Source organism: Rhinolophus sinicus, chromosome 6 (genome assembly GCF_057876585.1).
Source record: "Rhinolophus sinicus isolate RSI-liver-muscle chromosome 6, RSI-T2T, whole genome shotgun sequence".
Lineage (NCBI taxonomy): Eukaryota > Metazoa > Chordata > Mammalia > Chiroptera > Rhinolophidae > Rhinolophus > Rhinolophus sinicus.
In genome coordinates, this window is record NC_142506.1 from 51,183,836 (window position 1) to 51,207,138 (window position 23,303).

General features: G+C 37.6%; 1 protein-coding gene and 1 pseudogene across 2 annotated transcripts in view; one reads left to right on the forward strand and one right to left on the reverse strand.

The window, feature by feature from the left end:
* The window catches only part of FH (fumarate hydratase), a 31,211-nt gene extending 15,277 nt beyond the window's left edge, over positions 1-15,934 (reverse strand). Inside the window, exons 1-5 of one of the 2 annotated variants that reach the window (XM_019746844.3) lie at positions 15,765-15,934; positions 10,303-10,437; positions 6,054-6,164; positions 4,375-4,551; positions 1,891-2,073 (exon numbers count right to left, since the gene is read on the reverse strand). In XM_019746844.3, coding sequence (XP_019602403.1) covers positions 1,891-2,073; positions 4,375-4,551; positions 6,054-6,164; positions 10,303-10,437; positions 15,765-15,893 — 735 coding nt within the window. In that variant the 5' untranslated portion in view covers positions 15,894-15,934. Of the gene's footprint in view, positions 1-1,890; positions 2,074-4,374; positions 4,552-6,053; positions 6,165-10,302; positions 10,438-15,276; positions 15,643-15,764 lie in introns of those variants that run through there. The other variant, XM_088799102.1, reaches the window with a different exon arrangement.
* A 276-nt stretch (positions 15,935-16,210) lies between these two features.
* On the forward strand, positions 16,211-17,649 carry LOC141567809 (junctional adhesion molecule C pseudogene; annotated as a pseudogene).
* Positions 17,650-23,303: the final 5,654 nt, after the last annotated feature.

Consider the following 23,303-nt stretch of genomic DNA (forward strand, 5'->3'; position numbering starts at 1 on the left):
CAAAAAAGAATGACTTTACTACATTAACTTACTGGTTTATTTGCAAGTTATTTCTTATTTTTTGGTGTATCCCAGACAACTTTGGGAAAGAAAAAAACCTGAATCCTCTCAAGAAAAATGCAAACATAGACATATTCTCCAATTTCAGTTTAAAATCCTGATAGGGAATCTCAGGATATTTTATAGGGATTCAAGAAGCTAAATGACTCACTGAACAGCACAAGAAGCTACCGGGGTAGAATAAGACAACAGCTTCAAGATACACTGTAATTCTGCTGTTAATGTCACACTGGTTCCCAAAATGACATACTTTAAACAAGGTAACCACAGAATTTATTGTGTTTTGAACATAGCAAGGGCATAATCTATTAAGAATTATGCAGGGACAAAAGACATAAACTGAAACTCAACTAAGCAGACCAGGATATGTGGTTACACTCAATCTATCTTTTTTCCTGTCTCAAAACACTGAAAATCTATGAATATTTTTTATTACTTATTAGGATTTGATACTGCTCTAAAGAAAACATTTTAGAAGACACAACTTCTTTCAGGTAGACCTGACCCATCTGATACATATACCAGCTGGATTCACTCAATAAGTGTATTTTCATTGGGGGAAAAAACTGCACAAACTCAAAAGACAATTCTAATAAAAACAAATATAAATGTTCCTGATAAGATAAAGTCAAACTGAAAAACATCACTTTTTGTTATAATAGGAAGAATGATGATTTCACATAGGAGGCAGAGTCATGGCCCAAATGGACTTCAGCATAGCAGTTTTCCAACGTGTGACACACAAAAAAAAGGAAAATAATTAGAAGCCAGAAGGATACCGAACAGTTTCAAAGACATATACTGCACCACCTTAGAAATTATGCATGTTACTAAGAACCAATGACACAAAGAGAAATAAGACACAATGTAAAGAGGTAACCTAATTTAGTGGGCTCAATTTAGTCAGATTATCTGTATTTCACTTAATCATTTCAAGTTTTCTTCATTCCTTCTGTGATAAAATTAAACTAAATCAAGCTCTTCAGTGTTTGCTATCATTTGAACAAGACTACAAATGGCAGTAAATCAGAATTAGCTAGACTCTCATCTTCACCTCAATTACTACAAAACTATCATTTGGTAACTATCATTCATACTTGGCATATATAACCACGTCTTGATATATAATTTGTCTGTGTCCTAGCTCTCAAACTGGAGTGAGCTTACTAAGACAAAAACTGTTCCTTGTATTTCATTACCTTTCCTCTGTGATACACACTATTAGACATTCTTTAAGGACTGATAACACATTAAAATACTTTCTGGTATTATGAAGACAGTAACACCTCTTTCATATGTGGCCAAAACAACTTTAAAGAGTAAGATACGCTTCGTTTAAGCACTTTCAAATTAATGTTTGAAGCACCTCCTAATTTAGAGTAAGAGATGATGATGACGGTGATGATGGTGAGGACAGCTAACACCAGTATGTGCTTCCATGTGTCAGGTGGAGTTCCAGGCACTCTACATTCATCCCCTTATTTGAACCTCACTACTATCCTATGAAAGAGGTATTATGTTCCTCATTTGAGAGCTCAGAAAACTGAGGCACAGAAAGGCTAAATAGTTTTCCTAAGGTCCAACAGCTGGTACGGAGCAAAGCAAAGACCTGACCCTGAGCAGGCTGATTGGATTGTGGCTCACAGACTCATGCTCTGACCTTTCCCTACGTGATGTCAATACAAACCACTGGCTGGTTATTGCAGAACAATCTGTCACTGAACTTAACTGGGATAAACTTGGCCTTTTAAACTAGTATGATTTAGCAGGTGATCCACTGGCCATTTGTCCCAGCCCCTGACTGAGGCAAATCCGACCCCACGCCTATACCTGCCCAAGAGTGAGTGGCACAGCGTCCTGTGTGTGAGTGCGCCCGATTTTGATGATCTGGGCAAACTCCCTGGATTTTGCCTCGAGAGCATCATGGAGCTTCTGGAGTCCAGGTAGCAGTACTTTGTGAACTTCCAGGGCAGCGGCAATGTGCATTGCGGTTGGGAAAGTATCATTTGAGCTCTGTCGGAAATTTTTCAAAAGAAATATAAAATGTTAAATCAGAGGCAACAAAAACCAAACTTGAAACGTCTCAGCTAAAAATCTCACTAAATGACTACTTACAAATCAGCATGGTTAGTTCTCAATTACATTTGTGTGTGGCAAGTCACAGGTCACTTAGCATCAAAGAAAGAGCAACCTGGTTTCCTTTACGGAATGTACTTAGGACTATATTATATATATGCCACCTACAACGAATATATATTACTATATCCAGCAAGAAATAGAGAAGTACAATTAACAGTGCCTGTAAGGATAACAATAAAACATCTTACAGTTATACAGTGCATAGTCTTTCATAAACATTTCTTGATTTATTAAACTTGAGGAAAATTCTATGAGGTAAGTCACCACTTTCAAAATAGGAAAACCAAGCTGTCAAAGAAATTATATGAATTGCCAAAATATTCAGGGCTAGCAGAACTGGGACCTCACCAGGTAGTCTACACTCCAGTTGTAACTCTGTACTTTTAAATTATAATGTTATTTAAAAACACATATTCATTATTTGTTTTTCCAACTTTTCATTATGAAAAATGGCAAACTGCTTACAAAAGTAGGATGAATGATACAATGAACATTTGCCTACCTTTCACCTAAATTCAAATAATTGTCAGCATATAGTCAATCTTGTTTCATCTATAAATACACCTCATTCCTCCACCCGACCACATACACTGAATTACTCTGAACAGATTTCAGTAGGTATAAAAGATAAATTCATTTTTAAAAGCGCTCATTGGGTTTGAAAAATCCTTCACACAACGAATTTATGTGGGAAAAAACCTCCTTAATACTTAAAAATATATTAAATTACACTTAGTACCCCGATCTTAGTTTCTAAATGTCATTTTTCTAATAAGATTCTCTAAGAGTTCCTTGGAAAAATGGGTGATTATGGTGTCAAGGGCAGAGAAAATACAACACGATGAGCCTGGAGTATCATGTAGTGTAAGAAAGTAAATACATTGTTTTTCTTTTTTTTAAAAGGATGGTAGCATGTCCACAGTACACAGGAGCCAAAAGAGAGAGCGCCCCAAACTGGAAAACTCTGAGCAGCAACATAAATAACAAAAGTATTGGATTATAATCCCAAGAATAAAATATTCATGAATCCATACTGATATAAATGCTTGAATGAATAAATGTTGGGAGAGGACAAATCTCCTTTATAGAAAATATTTAATTAATGTAGGAGAAATGAGAGAATTAGGAAATCACTACTACAACACAATTGGAATTGCTTATAGGCAAGATCCACTGACGAATGCTAAAATTCATGGGTAAAAGTTTAAGGAGAAAGAGGACATTTGTATAACCTCAAAGTTATCTATTAATTCTGTGGTGATTTTAACACATGTCCAAAAGTTTCTTGACATTCCTCCCTGTAGGAAGTGACGCTTAAGTGTAGAGCCTGGCGTACAGGCAGGTCTTGGTGACTCACTTCTAACAGAGAATGGGAGGTGGAGAGACCTGGCAGACACCGTCTTCACCACGTGACTAAAGTTAACGTCACCAGTACTGGTAGTTACTCGTATGTTGTAATCACGTACCCGTGATGTGATGCAATGAGAAGAGCTCTTCACTTCTCTAATCGTCATCTCAAAACTCCATACTTTCAGTCTAATCATGAGGAAGAATCAGACAAACCCAAACTGAGGGACATTCTACAAAATACCTGACCACTACCTTCAAAAGTGACAAAAGACAGACTGTCTCAAACTGGAGGAGACTAAAGGGATATGACTAAATGCAATGTGAAGTCTCGACTGGATCCTGGAAGAGAAAAGGACTTTGGTACAAAACTAGAGAAATCCTAGTAAAGTCTATTTAGTTATGAATATTGTACCAATGTCAATTTCTTAGTGTGATAAATGTCCCAGAGTTACATAAAATGTTTAAGATTAAGGGAAGCTGGGTGGAGGATGGACAGGAACTCTTTAAAGTATCCTTGCAATTCTTTAAGAAATTTAAACTATTTAAAAACCAAGAGTTAAAAAAAATAAAACAATAAAAATATACATATGTACTAAGTTCAGGTGTGCTAAAAGTGATTTTTTTCCCTAAAAGTGATATGAAGTTTAAGACATTAGACCCAAGCAAGACTCCTGAAAGAGATAAGAAGAACATATAAGTCCTTTCCATTAAGGAATATAAGCAGAATGAACCCTCCTTGCCAAAAAGCTAACACCTGTTTGACAAGAGAAATCTCAGGTGTTCTTTTCAATTTACAACAAAGAAAAGTGGAGATAAAACACTGACCTGGCTTTTATTAACATGATCGTTGGGATGCACAGGTTTCTTGCTACCAAGTTCACCTCCTAGCATTTCAATTGCTCTATTGCTAATGACTTCATTTACATTCATATTTGTCTGGGTTCCTGATCCAGTCTGCCACACCACAAGAGGGAAATGATCGTTTAATTTACCTTCAGCTACCTGCAGAACAAAATGTTAAAAAAAGGAAAATTTTAAAATAAGAATATTTTCATTTAGCTATTTTAATCAACTCCGATTGAGCTGGCCTCATTTATAGCACTGTTTTAAAGATGTCCACTTTTTTCATATGCTAAATGACAGTGATGGTGCCACACAGTTCGTGGTTGTCCATCCAGCAAGTCTAAGCTTCTGCCGCATCGCTCATTCCACCCGCTACATTAAAAAGGGAAAGATCATTGTGTGTGGCATAACAATGTCACTGATTCCAAATGGAAACGGAATCAAAGCCACCTTTGTTCTGTTTCTCCCACTGCCTCCTCTAATATCATCCAGATAGGGCACCTGTTAAGGCTGGCAAACTGTTTAGTCTTTAGATACATTTACTATTGTTCAGCAGGAACGTCCACCAGATGTTATAGCTGGAGTCAGCATGATAACGAACCGCTGACTTGAAAGTGTGAGTACACTAATCGCTACTTCGATGCACAGAAGTCCAATGAGGAGTGACTGCCAGGCAGAGACAAACACAGTCCAGATTTGTTCCTATTTTTGTCATATTTTTATACTTTCAGTTAATGTGTTAGTTTTGGATTGTCAACTATCTAAAAGAGTGGGTGCTTAACTTCATCTTCTGGAATGATTTCAGCTATAAAAAAATCAGCATGCACTTTAGAAATCTATGGCCTTAAACAACTAGTTCACTTTGAAGTCAAACTTTTTTCCTAGTTATCTAAACATAGGTGATCAGTGTAGAAATTTTTGAGAACTCAGTAAAGTATAGTCATCACAGTTCCGTCCCTCAGAAATAATGACTACCAGCATTTTGGCATCTCCTTCCAGTCTCCACGCCAAGCAATGGAAGTGTATATGTATATATAAAAAGACACATTTTCTGTTCATTTTTTTCCTAAACAAAATTAGGATCATAAAACACATATATGTTGCTACCTTTCCCCCACCCTACTTCTTACATGGCAAGCTTGTTCTATGACATTCTTTATAAAACTAATTTCTATGGCATCATAATATAACATATAAGCAAGTGCTATGGATACTGCCTAATTTGTTATCATAGTACTGCAATGAACAACATTTTGTATAGACTTTTTATACTGTTATATCTGAATTCCTCTTTTAGATTGTTATTAGTGCATTAGTGAAATTACATTCTCCAACCTATTATGAAATAACCAACTAGTTTTTAAATGAATCATTTATACACAGAATAAATCAAATATATAAATTTAAACAGTCTCTCTTCAAAAAGTTTTCTTTAAACTATATAAAAGTGAAGAGAATCAAAAATAAGATCATTCACAAATTTTGCCACAATATGGTAAGTACCATATTAATACCCTTCCCAAACAATAATGCTGCCACCCTACCTTTTAATTTATTAACTCAAGAATTCATGGTGTCCCTTCCTCCTGCCAGAGCTTATCATCAGGTGGATGACATGGGTCTGATGACATTAAGTAAACAAACTTATCACCTCCTCCTACCTCATCTGCTGCCTTCATTATTGCATTAGCAATCTTTGGATCGAGACCATAATCCTGGTTTACTTCAGCAGCTGCTCGCTTCAAGATGCCAAAAGCTTTGATAACTGGGATCTAAAATCAATCAGAAAAAACACCTCAGATTTGCAATTTTAGTTAAGCAAGAAAGTTTAAGATCACTATTTTATGCTAGCGCAAAAATTATACATAAAACAATAATATAAGTAACACTATAACCCTAAAATGATTAGGATATAAAATTTATAGATAGGTATATAATAAACCAAGGCTCATCATGTATCTGTTTAGGAAGCCAAACAAAAGCAAACACATTGATTCTTCATGTATACATGTGTATGCCACACAAAAATATTCACACATATACAATGTACCACTCATCCTATTTTTATACATTATAATGTATATGTGCTTATTTCATATATGCAAAAACAAATGGTGCTCAATCATTTTACTAGCAATCACAATTATTTTTCCTCATTGGATCCCATGCTACATTATAATTTTTCCTTCTCTTTAAAAAAATAAAAATAGCACACACAAAAAAGAAAAGTAGCAAAATGCTATTGGGAAAACTGGACAGCCACACACAAAATATTACACTATACACAAAAATTAACTCAAAATGGATTAAACTTGAGTGTAAGACCTAAAACCATAAAACTCCTAGGAGAAAACGTATGTGGTAAGCTCCTTGACATCAGTCTTGGTGATGCTTTTCTTTGGATCGGCCTCCAAAAGCACAGGCAACGAAAGCAAAAGTAAACAAGCAAGACCATCAAACTAAAAAAGCTTCCACACAGGAAAGGAAATCTTCAACAAAATAAATAAGCAAACTATTGAATGGAAAAAAAAAAATTTGCAAATCACGTATCTGATAAGGAGTTAATATCCAAAAATAAAAAACTTATACAACTCAAGAGCAAAAAACAAACAATCTGACCAAAAAAGGGGGAGATGATCTGAATAGACATTTTCCCAAAAAAGACAAACAAATGGCCAAAAGGCACATAAAGATACTCAGCATCACTAATCATCAGAGAAATACAAATCAAAACCACGAGATACACCTCACAGTTGTTAGAATGGCTATTATCAAAAACACAAGAAATAACAAGTGCTGGCGAGGATGTGGAGAAAAGGGAACCCTTGTGCACTGTTGGTGGGAGCATAAATTAGTGTGGCCACCACGGAGAACAGTTTGGAGGATCCTCAAAAAATTAAAAATAGAACAACCATATAATCCAGTAATTCCACTTCTGGGTATCTGAAAAAATAAAAGCATTAATTCGAAAAGATATATACAACCCTGTGTTCACTGTAGCATTATTTACAATAGCCAAGATATGGAAACAACCTAAGTGTCCATCAATGGATGAATGGATAAAAAAAGATGTGGTGTATACATACAATGGAACACTACTCAGCTATAAAAAGGAATGAAATATTGCCATTTGCCACATGATACACCTTAGAGCATTATGCTGAGTGAAGTAAGTCAGACAGAGAAAGACAAACATCGTATAATCTCACTTACGTGGGGAACCTAAAACACGTAACAAACAAAAAACCAAGCTCATAGATATAGAAGACAGATTGGTGGTTGCTGAGGGAAGGAGTGGAAGTTGGGTAAAATGGACGAAGGGGTCAAATGCACAAACTTCCAGTTACAAAATAAACAATCAGGGGACGTAATGTACAGCATAGTGACTATAGTTAATAATACTGTATTGCACATTTCAAAGTTGCTGAGATATTAAGTCATCAAAAACAGAAAAAAACATTTTTGTAATTATGTATGGTGATGAATATTAACTAGACTTATAGTGGTGATCATTCTACAATGTATACAAATATTGAATCATTATGTTGTACATGTTAAACTAATATGTTATATCGCAATTATACAATAAATAAATAAATAAATAAATAAATAAATAAATAAATATCTGACAATTAGTATGAAATAAAGTTACTGAATGGGTATCATGCCAAAAAACAATTTTCTAGTTAGTGAAGTCTTGATATTCAGTAAGTCACTGGAAATTTCTCTCAGAAGAATTTTTTTTTAAACCTAGAGTTCTAAAGATGATAGCTTCTGATATACATAACCAGATTTCAAATGCTTTCAGTTTGCAGATCTTTTCACTTCCTACCCCAAATCTCCTTACCAAATTTGAAAGGATAAATTGAGTAGCTTATGATGAGGTTTCAATGAAATGATACACACTTTTTGTAAGCTAAATAATGTGTTCCTGTCAAAATGAATAATACAGATTGTGGTATAGATCCCATACCTGGTTTGAATGGGAAAAGAGCAGAGGAAGAGAAGGGTGAGGAAGAGGGTAATGAATTTATAAGAGATGCTGCAGTTCTCATAGGGAAATGAAATGGAAACACAAAAAAGAGTAAGGAATAGGACATTAAATCTAGGCCAAAGAGACGATAAACCAACGCACAAACAGAAAAGGAAATAAAAACAGAACATGTATTTTTTTTTTCATTTAAAAAAATGAAAAGTAAAACATTGTAAGTGTTTTACCCAAATGAAATGGAGACAAATGGCACATAGGATTAGAAACTTAAAAACTTTAAACATGAAAACAAATGGGAATTTAAATTTCACAGAACACTGCAGTGGTGGGTTAAACCACTGCCAAAGTCATAAGCAAATGCCAATCAGCCCTGGCCACCTGAAGGGAGTGACTGACCCACGTCTGTGGACTCCTACAAATGAAAAGAGATCACAGCAGAGAGTTCCACTGAACACTATTAAAATAAAATGGTAAAATGTATCACTGGAGAAAAAAAAAAAGTCTCATTCTTCTTAATTTACTCCCATTAGAAGTTCATAATCATTTTTAATTTTGTTTTCCCTTGAACCTCAGGTACAAAGGGTTGGGTATACTCATACTACTCAGCTGCGGGCACACATAGCCTGTTTAGCATTGAATGAAGTTCAGGAAATTAATCCAGATGAAGGCAAATGTGACAATACTGATACCCCACGTGCCCATCTTTCTCAGACAAAGAACAGCTCTCCTGTCCCTGGAGCAGCAGCAATCACGCAGCCCCAGACTCACATACTTTGCTGGTTCAAGCAGAAAAATCAAAACATGCACCAATATGGGGTAGGACTGACCCCCCTAATCCCACAAGTTGAACTAGATGAGAATGTTCTTGGATCAGTTGCTACCCTTTGTCACCCAACCATGTCATCTGAACCTGTGTTCGTTTACCTGACCACCAAGCTGGCTAAAGGTAGCAATAACAAAGAGATTTTCTTCAAAGAAGATACAGTTGCCAACTGTAAAATTGTATGAACATGTCAAGATTCAGTCTTGAAGGCTTAGGAATGAGCTAAACTATGAAAGCCAACATTACTGCAAAATAACAAGTGTATTTAGAAGGTAACTGTTAAACAATATCTCACCGGATGAAGCCTGGCTACTTCTAGGTTTCCTAGCCTGTCCTGCAGTCCTGCACTGACTATTTCTCATATTCTAGCTGGGCTCCAGTAGGACATGTAATGTATTTCATTAATTCTTTTCACACTTTAACATCTCTGAAATCAAGATGCGTCTTACGAACAATGACATCTCACGACTGGCAGCCCTTTTCTTTCTTAGTGGTACATATCGGTGCATCCTCTAATTGATGTCATCTTAGATTTAAAGAAATACGACAGAAAAAATTCTCGTCATTACATTATTCATGTAGCATTGAACAAATACTCACACACTATTATATCCAGGCATGGTAAAGAATAATAGTTTTAGGTATTTGTGTATACTTTTCTGGAAATTGATACCAAAGTAGATAGAAAGTATAATATAAAAAAAAACCTGTTTTCTTTTCAATCAATTTTTAAAAACCAGTGTAAATCAGTAAAACATAAATAAATAAATAAATAAAATGTAAGTATTGAAATGAAAAATATTTACACACAGTAAAATCCTAGTGAAAAGCTGAAAAATCCCAGCAAGAATAAAAAGACAAACCAGTTAGTTCTATCAAATAAAAATCCCAAAACATTCAAAGGCACAGCTCAAAACGGTATACTAAACTTCAAAAACTTCGATATTTTAATGAAAGAGAAACATCTTATTACTCACAAAGTTCTCTAATAACTACCTTTTAACTCTATCCAGTATTTATTTATAAAATGAAGTGACTCATTTAAACAAAGACTAGTTCATCCAGATAAGCCAATATTCCCACAAAATCCACTTACTGGCATGCGTTCCGTCACACCTCCAATCTTAAAGTTCATGGTGGATCTCACAGTCTGGGCGCCATAATACTTTTCGTTTGGGACCTTGAGTTCACCAAAGGTATCATATTCTATCCGAAAGGAATTTTGGCTAGCCTAAAGATAAAGACAAGACACTGTTACAGCTTGAAAAGAAATCAAGTATCAAAAGCAATAACATCCTATCAGCTGTAAGGGAAAAGAAACCTTCATAAGTCCCACAAAGACAAAATCTTCCATTTTGATTCTCATTCTGCTCCCCTCCTCCAGCTCTTTTCTTGAGAAATTTTAGTCACAAATTTATTAATATAGATGTTAAAGGCAGATTACAGAATTCATACACTACACAGATAGTAAATACAAAGAAAGCCTTTGAAGCAAAAATAATCTTTTCCAATTCAGGAGTTTGCCTATTATTGGTCAAGCTTTGGCCAAGTCAATGTACTTAGCTTAATGCTTATTTTACTGGGAACTTTAAAAAATGGCCTAAGAATGATACTTTAAAATTTAAAAATATTACATATTTAAACAAAGCTTAGCTGTGGTCTACAAATGCTATGCATGAGAGCTAACTTAGTGCAGTATGGATATCCAGACTTTGCTGTGTCACACCTTCCCCAAGTCAGCTTTTCTCATTTACAAATTAAAGTAAATGTACAGATAAGGGGCGGGGGGTTAGGTCAGTTCTTAACCTTTTTGGGGTGATGGAACCCTTTGGGAACATGAAGAAAGCTATGGATCCTCTCTCTATAAACATGAATGTAAATACACATATGCAAAATCTTACATATGATTTTAGGGAGTTTATATCTTGAAGCCAATCCATCACCCAGAATAAGAACCCAAAGTCCCTTTTATGCAGAACCTAGGATTCTACCAAGAACATCAACTAACACTAATAAAAAAAAAGTCAATAACTGCTCAAAAAATATTTTATAACACTGCAAAACTTTTTATTGTAAAACACTAGAAATTTGGAATTTACACATGATACTTTATATTAAGCCTACACTACAAGCATACAATGCAAATGCACTTCAGGGAAATACTCAGAGCTCTAATTAATGTTCATCTTACATTAATTATGAATTAAACATGGTCAATGATTCAAAAGATTTAAAAATCCAGGCCAAGTAATCTTTTTTAAGGAAACAGTCCTTTGACAAGGAAAAACTTAATCTGTAGTTATGGGACTTGATTTACAAAACCCTTTATATGTTACAAAGACTTTTAGATTCCATGAAAAGAAAAATATCATTGTAACTAGGCAGAAATATAGAAATATAACCGGTGAGACATATTTTTTTCCATGCCTAAAAGTCTGCTGAGGGCTGGCCTAAGCCAATAAGGAGAAGCTAATAAAAATAATCATATCCTGGAATTTACTGTGCTAGGTGGCCAACACTTTACAAGCATTACTTTATTTGACATTCACAACCACCCTAGGAGATTTTACTATTACCATCCCATTTTAAAGAAAGAGACACTGAGGCTCGGAGCGATTAAACAATCTCAGCAGATCACCCAGATAGAAAGGGGGACTGAAACACTCATAACTGGACTGTTGGATTCCACACCTGCTTGGATCCACTTTTTTACCATCACTTCCGTAAGCCAAGAAACAGAGGGAGTCACTCCAAATCAGCCCACAACAAGCCCTTGAATTGTACCCCTACCTTGTAGATAAAAAGAGCTAAAGTACAGATTTTTCTCTAACAGAGCTTGGTTACACTGACACCATTGTATACCAACCTGCCTCCTACTCTGTAAACCAAAAGCAGCTGGGTTCTAACTTCCAAATGCACAAATAAAAATATTTTGCATTATGATCTTTCTTTTAGATGTTCTAAGTAAATATCCTTGTATGTCAAAATATACTTGGTCCAACACTAGCAACGACAGCGGTGGCACGGGACAATGAACTAGGCTCTTCTTCCCCACCACTTTGTTATGAGACAGCAACAAGATGCTGGCAACAAAGGAGGGAGACTGGTTTCCCTAAGCCATTTGTGCAATCAGGTTCCATTCCTTAAATTTATGTTATGCTTTGTGTGTTCAAAATTATTAAAATTTCACCATAAAACAGCAATAACTTTGTCCCCTAAATAACAGGTTGCTATGATAAAACTCAGATTCATTCAAAGTTACTTGGAAAGATCTTGATGAATAAATTTTAGCTATTTTCTTCAGCTTAAACCTTAAAAAAAAATTTAATTCTAAATCAAGAAACAACAGCCTCAAACAAATTCTAAAATCTTGACAACGATCATTTTAAAAAGTATAGAAGTCAATTGTGGCTGAAATCACAATTTGTAGAACAGAAAATGAAGCAATGCTATAAAACACTCTGGACATCACCAGGAATTAGAGAAAAACTGTCACAGCAGGCTATGCCTATGTGAGGTTGGCATCCATTAGATGAACATATACGAGTATATATGGACAGAGGAATGATGAACCAGGTAACTTAGCCAAATCTCTTCAAAACGCTCTATACAATGACCCACAGAAAACAACTTTATATCGTGATTCTGCACATACATAAACACATGTGCATACACATACAAACCTGAAGCAAAAATTTTATGAAACAATATGTGTTAGGCACTGATATTTCCTATTCTATGCTAGTCTATGCTGTCCAAAAAAAATCTCACCATCCACTAATGAGTCCACCTGAGGTTTGGAAAGCACTTGAGTGGTTTTCAGAATCTTCCCTCATTATCCTGTATATTACTTTTTCCCATTGGCTTGGGCAAAAAGAGGGATGCTCACCTAAGTTAATAAAAAAATTAGCAGTGCTTTTAATGAAAACTGAAGTAATGAATGGCATCTCTTAAATACAAATTTTCATTCATATAGTATATTCCATTGTTTAAAAAATAAACACTATTTTTTTTTAAAACCATGTCTTCATTCCCCATACTTCAAAGAGCAGAATTTCTGGGGGAAGGTGGTTTACACTTTTGGGATTAACACTATGACTTAAAAAGTTTAACCAGCTAGGCATGGGGAAGGCCCAGAGGCATGATTTCCCAGTGGTTCCTGGGCTCTGCGTGTTCACTCACAATCACTTCCCGTCCTGGAGAAGCATGAATGGATAACGTGTCCAGTGTTCACTGCAGTTTGATCACGATTAAGCCCTAGAAATACTAAATACTATTAGCAGCCACTAACCCCAGGAACCTCAGTAATTGATGAGATGGTCTCAAAACTTGCATGCCAATTTAAACTGGAAAAGTCAGCAAAAAAATATAGGCCTCGGGCCTATTAGATGTCCCCATGCATGTACATGTGTAAGATAACTTTTATACCATAGCATCTCCTAAAGAAAAGGAAAAATGCTTTTCAGATTCTCAGTCTAAGGTGGTTTAGCAGAATATTTCAGTGCTCAAAAGAAATCCAAATCATTTCTCACGCAAAAAGGCTCTCCAGATAAAACCCCAAAATTTCACTTGTGTTTGGGTTTTCAGTTTCTTTCTAAAAAAGTCTTTCTGGTCTTAAAATATCGGATGACCATTAAGTCTTGAAATACTGACAAATATATAATATACAATAAATAGTTTATTGATATTACACTGCAATATAAAACATTATGTTTCCAGACCTTATGACCATACTGAAGATCATTCAAGAAATAAAGAAAAGTGACTCTAAAAAATGGAAGTTCTCCGTATCCACATGCTACCAAGGTAATATCATGGCTTGTCTCCATTATATAGTCCACTCCACTGTACTTTTTTTCCTCAGTAGCATTTACCATGCTGTAATTACTTTTGTGTGACTTTTTTGCTTCTTTAACTGCTTTGCTTCTTTAATCTGCCCCAGCAGTCTAAACTCTATGCCCACAGCAACTGTCTCATTCCCAGGGCCCAATACACAGCAGCATTCACAAATGTTTTCTTCCTATTGGATGACCTTCATGTGTTCTTTCAGATAAAAGGTAACTTAGGGCATCTAGGGTTATGTGAATTTCTCAACACTAGCAACAAGAAAAATTTGTAATCAAAATCAACACAGAGATTTTTGGAGCTGAGATTAGAGGGCAAAGATGTATTCAGAATAATGAGAAAAAAAATCCACATCTGATGTTAGCTAACATTACAACCTTAAAGGCAAGGCAGTGCTTTTTTTTGATACTTGCATCAATGGGATAGATTCAGTTCTTCAGTCTCCTATTCCCTTTAAAAACACAATTAATTAATTAATTAATTTAAAACCTCTAAAGTACACTAAAATTATTAGAGCGGGGTGTCCCAAGAGTATAAAGCATTCCTGATTTTGTAGTTTCAGGTATAGTGATGGCATCAAATTATCTTAAAGTTCATAGTCTAGAAAATGTCTTGGCCTTTGAAATATCCTAGATGGGAGCATTTATTTAATGAGCCCTTAGCACATGCCAAACTTGGTCAAAGTACTTTCACAGGTGCAGTGTTGTTCAGTGGCTGTAATGATTTTCATTTTACATGCAGAAACTGAGGCACGGAGACAACCGGCCCAAAATCCCAACCTTGAGTAGCAGAGTAGGGTTAGAAATCACAGCTTTGATTACAAAGCTCATAGCACAGCACAGTGAATAGTGAAGAACTGGAACTCTTCATAAACTATCATTTTTCCCCAGCAATATACATGTGTACGTACGTACGTATTGCTTGTTAAAGCCTGAAATACAGAAGGTGACACTCTACAGAGCAGAGACCTATTTAAGTCAGTATCTCAGAACCTGAACTGGGGCCTTTAGGTTCCTTTGTGGTCTTTCTGAATAAAATACTAATTCAGCTATAGTTAGGTCCTATCCAATCTCCTCTAACATGCTTCAGGATACTCGGGCCACGTTTACAAACTTCAGGGTTTTACAAAAGTTCAGTGGGGTAAACCACATGCAGCCTAACAAACTAAATAGGCAATTCCATGAGAAGTAAACTCTTTTAGGTTCCTCAGAACCTTCAACCCCACCTGGACCTGAAAGCAGTTCACTGTAGCGTGGTGACCCAAGAAGCCAGAGTTCAGAGGCGACTAGATTAACACTCCGCCAGTGATGGGCCAGCTAGGCCGTGCTAAGGGGCAGGGGCGGGAGCTGCCCGTGTCCCCACTCTCCTCCTTGTCCTGAAGACAGCACCCAGGGCGGGGGGCCTGCGCATCGCAGCAACACAGCAGGAAGCGCGGCTGAAACCTGCGCCTAGGCTCATCCCGGTCGTGGGGCTCCCGGAGGGGCCAGGAGCAGGACCCACGCCGGCCCCTGCCTCCCTTGCACAAGCGCTCAACCCCGGCAGAAGCTTCTTCCCCGCTCTAGAGAGGGTGGCAGGGGCCAAGGAGGCCGCCACGCCGCGCACGCGCGCAGCCCACGGCAGGGCTCGGCCAGGACGCCCGCGGGCGCCTGGGCCGGCGAGCCGAAGGCTGAAGGTCACCGCGGGGAGGGTGGGGGACGGGAGGCTCGCGCTCACCATTCGAGCGGCGGTCGAAAGCCGGAATGGGAGGGCGACCTCGCCACCTAGGCCCGGAGCCGAGGCTGAGGATGGAGCCCGCACGAGCAGACGCGAGCGCGCGAGGAGTCGGAGTGCACGGTGATACATGGTGCAGCAGGAGCCAGGGTAGAATTTTTTGAGCGGCGGTAGCCACGCCTCCGCGCCTGCTGTCAGAACCGGTCCAGCCCACCAGACTCGCTATTATCCAATCAACAGCCTCAAATTGATTGCGTGGGGCGGAACCAATCATGAATGGCCAGTAAAGAGTGAGGGGGCGGGCTTAACTTCCTTGCAGAGAGGATGTTTGAAGTCCTGGGATTCACCGGAAACTAGTGAGAAAGGAATTGTGGGAAAGGAGGTTCAGGTTATTCTTTGAGCCGGTTTGATTGCTGTGTGTGACTGTTAGACAGCAAGAGTATTAGCTGATGAGTCGTCAGTTAGTATTTGGTGGGTAGGATATCCTAGAAAGAAATATTTATTTGTTCATGTATTTTTCAGGAAATCACTCATTGCATGTTCTTTCTATTGATTTTTTTTTTTGGGGGGGAGGTTCTTTCAGATTACATCTTCCGTATAGAAATTTTGGGAAACAGCAAAATATAGAGAATGAAATATTAATAACCCATGATGCCAACACTTAAGATAATACTCATTTCTTTTAACTTGTCAGTTTCCTTTCTCAATGTGCGCTCTCAGGACTCTTTTAAGACGTAGTGTAACAGCACTAACTCACCTGGCGCTTACGCCGCAGCGAGGACTCCAGCTCTTCCGCTGCTTTCCGGGGCCTTACCTGCTGGGTCAGGGACGGTGAATCTCAAATCCAGCATCCGAAACCCGGTGGTACAGGAATTTGAACGTGTGGAGCTGTCTTGCATCATTACAGATTCACAAACAAATGACCCCAGGATTGAATGGAAGAAACTTCAAGAAGCCCAACCCACATGTGTGTTTTTCGACAACAAAATACAGGGAGGTTCGGCAGGTCGTGCAGAAGTAGTGGGGGAAATCTCTCTAACGATCTGGAATGTAACCTGGACAGACTCAGCTCTTTATCGCTGTGAGGTGGTTGCTTGAAAAGACCACAAAGAAATGGACGAGACTGTCTTTGAGTTAACTGTGCAAGTGAAGCCAGTACCTGTGTGTGCAGAGAACCAAAGGCTGCGTTGTAGGCAAGACGGCAACCGTGCTCTGCCGGAAGGAGGGCTCCCCTCCACCCCGCCCCTCTCCCCACCTTCCTCATTACGCTGGTGTCTTAATGATGTGCCGCTGCCAACAGATTCCAGAGCCATTCCCAGGTTTCGAAATTCCTCTTTTTTCTTAAACTCTGAAACAGGCACTCTGGTTTTCAGCACTGTTCACAAGAAGGACGCTGGGCGGTATTACGGCATCGCTCCCAACGACCAGGCTCTGCCAGGTGTGTGGAGCAAGAGATGGACGTTTGACCTGAATATCAGGTGGAATCATTGGCGGGGTTCTGGCTGTCCTTGCTGTACTGGCCCTGATAACAGGGGGCATGCGCTGTGCATGCAGACGTGGTTTCTTCATCAACAATAAACAGAATGGGGAAAGTTACAAGAATCCAGGGAAGCCAGATGGCGTCAGCTAGGTCAGGACAGATGAGGAGGGTGACTTCAGACATAAGTCATCATTTGTGATGAAACATGAAGATGTGGCTGAATGCCTCTACTATAAACTTATCAAAAGCAGCCCTGAGTAAAGTGCACGTGGACAGAGCTAGACACTCGTGCAAAAGCTTTTTGTTTTGGCCAAAGTTGAAAGCTAGTCCTTTCTTACTTTTTAACAAGCCACATGAATAAAAGAATTTTCCTCAAGATGGGCACAGTCACGACAAGGAAAAGAAACTGAATGAGTTCGTTGAGGCTGATCCCCCCCGTCTCTGGCCTGCCTCCCACCTGAGTGTTAAGGGGATTTTAAAGCTCTTGCTCACAGACTCTGCTGGGCTGGGCACCGTGGGCCTGGGAAGACAGTTTATTTGCCACTTGCTGTCATCAGCCAGGGTGAGCCCCATGTGAGGGGTGACCAGGTAGCTGTGTCACACTAGTAGTGCAGGGCTTGGAAACATGAATCCCAGCATGAAACCCTGCAGCTGCAGGGTTTGAATCAATGAATCCGGAAAAGAGATGTTTCATGCAATGACCTTGTCTCACAGTGGCCTACAGATAGCCCTGTACCATTTATTCTTAAAAGCTTTGTCAGTCAGGGTTGTACTGTTTATCTTGGAGAATCTTTTTGGATCAGCATTTTATAAAAACAGCCAAAGTCAGCAATTGCTTGTTGGAAGAAGGGGCCTTCTTACCTGCTTGTCCATGGAGGGTTTCAGTCTTTAAGGAAAACCTGTATCTGAAATGGTACTAAAATAACATTCTGCTTTTTTATGGGTGTTTATTTTATAAAATTTTACATTCTATATTTTTGCTTATGCCATCTATACATCAGACCATTGTTGCTTAGGAAACCTTTAAAAATTCCAGTTTAGTAATGTCAAAATCTATGTGCATCTCTCAGAAAAGAAATATAAGGAGCTTTTAGGTTAACACTTCCTCTTCCTTAAATTACTAAAACTTCCTATGACCAAAGGCCACCCAGAAGCTCTTAGACATACACGTGCAAACCATATTAGTTAACTCCCAGGATTGAGACATGTTCCCCAGTCTGAATGGGTACCAGCTACTAACTAAGGTTAGCCAGCATGTCCACCTTCACCTTTAATGCTCTGACTATGGCTTTGTGTTCTCGTGAGCTTTAATATGTTGTTCACGGACCACAGGTCCTTGGCTCAACCCAGGGCACTTGTAAGGTAGACACTTCAGAAAAGGGGGATCTTCTCCGTTTGGCCATCCCAGGCTTTGAGTTCCTTGGGACACAGCTCTTTTGGGTTGTGGATGGCTCATGAAACATAGCAGCTACTGCTACTGGTTTTTCAATTCATTTTTCTTATTTGAGTATTTTGTAAGACTGTCCATGGCCAAAAGCAGTTTTGAAATCAAGTCTGTCAACTATAGTATTTTTTAAAGCAAATGAATACCACTATTCCTCTTTGCCATGAAGAAAACACTGGGACACTGCAGGTTCGCTCTGACTTCACAATAAACCTTATGTGATGGCAGCTGGGTCAGGCTTTTGAAGACTACCAGGTAGTACTTTACCAGTTAGGGCAAAAGCCTGATGGTGAGGAAAGTGCCTGAATCAGAGACAGTTTTCTAATTTTGACTTTAAAGTTTTTATTTACCCAAGACACTGCTCCCTTATGGGGGACATTGGAAACATCATCAAAAGCCTTGTTGTTCAGGAGCAGATGTTCTTAGCCGCAGACATGTTGCTGTGTCAACTCAAGACCTGAAGTGGTTTGAAGCAATGAGTATCTCAAAAGAATGCCTTGAATTCCATTGTGTGCTTAGAGGATGGTTTTTGTGTAGAAGAACGGGGTCAGTTGGGATTAAATTTTCAGTGTCTTAATTTTTTATACTTCAAGGTTTTTAGTTAAAAACTTGAGACCTCTGTTGACTTTTCTTTTTTAAGTTATATGAAATATTTTGCCATGGGGTACTTGGCAGAGGTAATTGGCAACTCTTCATGATTTCTTAATGGCTCCTATCTTCCGTTGCATTTGTGTCTTGAACGCTTAGAATTAGGACTATCCCTTCACCTTCACCTCCTCTTAGTAGAAAGGGGTGCCTTCCCCTTTCTCTAATTGTTGGAAGTCAACACTCTAGCCTCCATCTTGGTTGTCACAGTGTTAGAGTGGCCTTATTGCCTCCCTTCTTATGCCCTAAATCCTCCTACCCTAGTGCCACGTGAACTGGGTCCAACGGGGAGAGACAAGTGAAATGTGGAGTCCGGGAAGTAGTTCCCTATTGCTATAAAAATGTAGACAGAAAAAGGAATGTTCCTGTTTTCAGATGTGAATGTGGCCAAACCTGAGACATGTACAAAGCTGTTGTGGCTGTTGGTGCGGCTGTTGCTATTCATAGATGTTACAGACTTGTACTAACACACCTACAAGCTGGTGTTTGTTCAACCTTATTATGAAAGCCTTTTAAAAATCAAAAATAAAGTAAAATGTAATGTGGAAGATGTTCATAGTTATAGGTGATTTTGGAATTTTTAGTATTTTCCATTTAGGTTTTCCAGGTGTTTTGCATTGATAATATATATGTTTTCAAACTAAAAGCACAATGTTTGAATGTAATAGGTGATAAAAATGCAGGAACTGATATAAAATTGCATCTGAGCCACAATTTTATTTCATTTTGTCTCTTCTCCCTTCTATTGCTTGGAACCAGATGACAGTTAATAAAGAAAAAGAACCATCAGATGACGTCCGAAAGTCAAAAGTCCAGGACCTGCAAAGCCAAGCTTTTAACCATTGGTCTCTGTCAAAATTCTCAGTAACACTGTTCGTTATTTTGTCGCTTGTGAATTTGGCTCATTTATATTTAAAATACGAAAATTTAAATGATAGAGCATAATAGCTGAACTACAACCAAAACACTCCAGAAAACCACCTGAATTCTTTATATCTCAGTATCTCCTCCCTTTGTTAACTAATGATTCGGAAACTACTAAAATATTTGATGAAGAAGTGAAACCAAGGATTATTTAGAAGTTAGATGTTCAGAATAAAAGAGAAAAAATTAAGAAGTGAAAGATAATGCAATGGTTTTAGGAAACAATGAACCACCAATCCCATGTTTACACTTTCCACCATTTAAGGTACACACACAAACACACACACACACACACACACACACACACACACAAAACATTAAAGTTTAATGTGAAGATAGTATTGTTAGTATTGTCATTGGTTTGACAGGAAAGTACAGAAACAAACACATAACTGGAAACCAACAGATAGGATGGGTTCCAAACTAGGCAATCTCATTGTTGTAGTTTTATTTCTCTTCTGTTCTCTTGGTCTTGCCCCTTTCTTTGTGAAAGCTTCATCTTCACTTGTGACAAGATGGCTGCAGCAATGGCAGACTTCACATCTGCACATAATAACTATAAGAGAAAGGAAAAGAGTTCTCTCCAGACACTCTCCCAGAAAAATGAGAAAGCTTTCCCAGCCTTTAGCAAACTTCTCTTAAAGTCTCATTGATCCAAATCGAGACATGTGACCCTCCCAAACCAATCATTGGCAAAGGGGGATGGGATAACCTAAATAAAATATTAAAATGCCATGTACTATTAATGATATTTAAAATATTAATTATATTTAAACATTTTCTCTTTGAAAAATTATTTTTAAAAATTAGAGATATATTGCATGTACTGAACATAACATAGTAATTCAACTTTTTAAGAAATTTCTTTCATATAAAATTCTTCATTTGCTTCTAATTTGACAGTGTTGTTCACTGAAATTTTTAAAGAGTAGATATAACTTATATGGACATAGTTACAAATACATATTCAAATTATGTTTAAAAGTTCTTGCTTTCCTACTTTTTGATAGCGCTTGTACTTTTCTTCAGTATTCCTTTTTAGCTTTTTGCAACAGAAATATTGAATGATGTAAAACTTAGATTATAAATTACATCTTTTCCTCAGCATTCATAGCTTTGTGCCCTATTTTTCGAATTTCAGCTGAGTTTGCCACTCTTAGGGGACTTTCTGAGTGTAGTTTCAGGCTGGAATGAAGGTTGCTGAAGTGGTCTAGAGTTGTACTGTGTCACTAAGAGAGAAGCCTTTTAAATCTATTCTTCATTTTCATTTCCATTCAAAGTCATCTACATCAGGAAGATCAAGATAAATTTACCTTTACTCTTTACACAAGGAGTGATGCGTGTAAATCCCTATTAATTGGTACCCTATGCACAGTTTATTCCAGGGCTATCTGATGGCTTCTTACAATGTTGGCACTCAGCTTTGTTTCCTGTGTAGCCCACCTCGTTCTGTGTCTCCAAGACCCATGAACCATCTCTGCCTTGTTTACTGTTTTCCTTCATTCCTTGGGAATATTGCATACTGGCTTTACAGAACTTATAAAATTAATTTTTTAAAAGTTGAAACTCGTTGCTCTAGCCCTGTTGTACTTGACTTTCTTGCCTTTTTAATTTCCTGGGACTTTTGTTGAGCCTATTTCTCAAAGTAGAGAAAAGACAGCCATTTCTAAGTGTTTGTCAGGAGAGGACCCCAATTCATTTCACATCTGCCTATGACAATTTGTATTTTCTAGAAATCAAATTATGGCTCAATGTATCAACTCCTTTCTGTTTTTTGAACGTGCTTTTTTGGTTATTAATTTCTTCCTTTTTTCTTTTGGCTTCTTTTGTATTTTTTTCCAAATTCCCAACTTGAAATCTAATTCAGAGTCTCTTCAACGGTGCAATATGACTCAATATTGGTAAGTGGCTCAGGAACGCAATATTAAATAATATTGACCATTATCCCACTTTCAATTCTCTTCCAGTCCTTTCCATTTAGTAAAAAAGAGTTTTTTCCTTCTCTAACACTGTTAATATCCTTTTGCAAAAAGAGAGGGAAAACCTTGGCTAAATTTCATCTACATGTATAGAATTGAGCTACAATTTAGTATTTATTTGTACACTTCCCTTCTAATTTTTCAAATAAGCTGATTTTCCATCTGCAGCAGCAATATAAGTTTCCATTTTTATTTACATAAAATGTACATCAGTTTGAAACAATACACTAAGTTGTAAAGGAGCTATACAAATGATTGAAATTTGGGCAACATCGGCTTACTTAATTTATTTTCATTACTTGATAATGAAAATGTAATGTAAATGTCTTAATAATGAAATAATTAACATTGACATAAATTTCTAGGCCCAAGACGAAGCCATTCCTGGCTGGGGTGTTATGTAACATCAGCAAACCAAAACTTAGATAACTTTTGTGTCCTAGGAAACACTCCAGTTGACCAGAAATGCAATATATTCAAGTCATCCAGTCTCTAAATTCCAAGTCAACTCGGGACCTTCTCACACCAAACAAGGTTGACTGTGGTCCCAGTTAATCAGATATTTTCTATTTTTCTCTTCCTTGTTCTGTACTCTTTATCCTACAACGGCTTCTAGCCTTCTCCTCCATTTTGCAATTCTCCAGAAAGAGACAGTCCACTTCATGAAGTGGTAAACAAGGTTTGTTTGTATCACCTAAATTGTCTTCACTAATCATTTTTAATTTAATAATAAAAATGTAATGTAAATGCTTTTAAATTAATAGTTGACACTATACATCTTCACTTTAACATGCAACCTTTTATCTGTGTAAAATAGTGTTTTTATTTTGTGGGTTTATTTTATTTTTTTACCTTGAACTTTGATAACCATATTGATCTGCTTTCTTCTTGTTGATTTTTGTGTCGTTTGTTCATGTTTCTCTCTTACTTTGCTTTCTGTTTACATTCTGGGACTTGATGTCCTGCCATGAGGGCCACATGAACAATGCAATGGTTTTCTCTTTCCTCTGTTCCAAACCTCAATGCCTGTTGACAACACTCACAGTGCATTTCAATTCTTATCAGTCCAC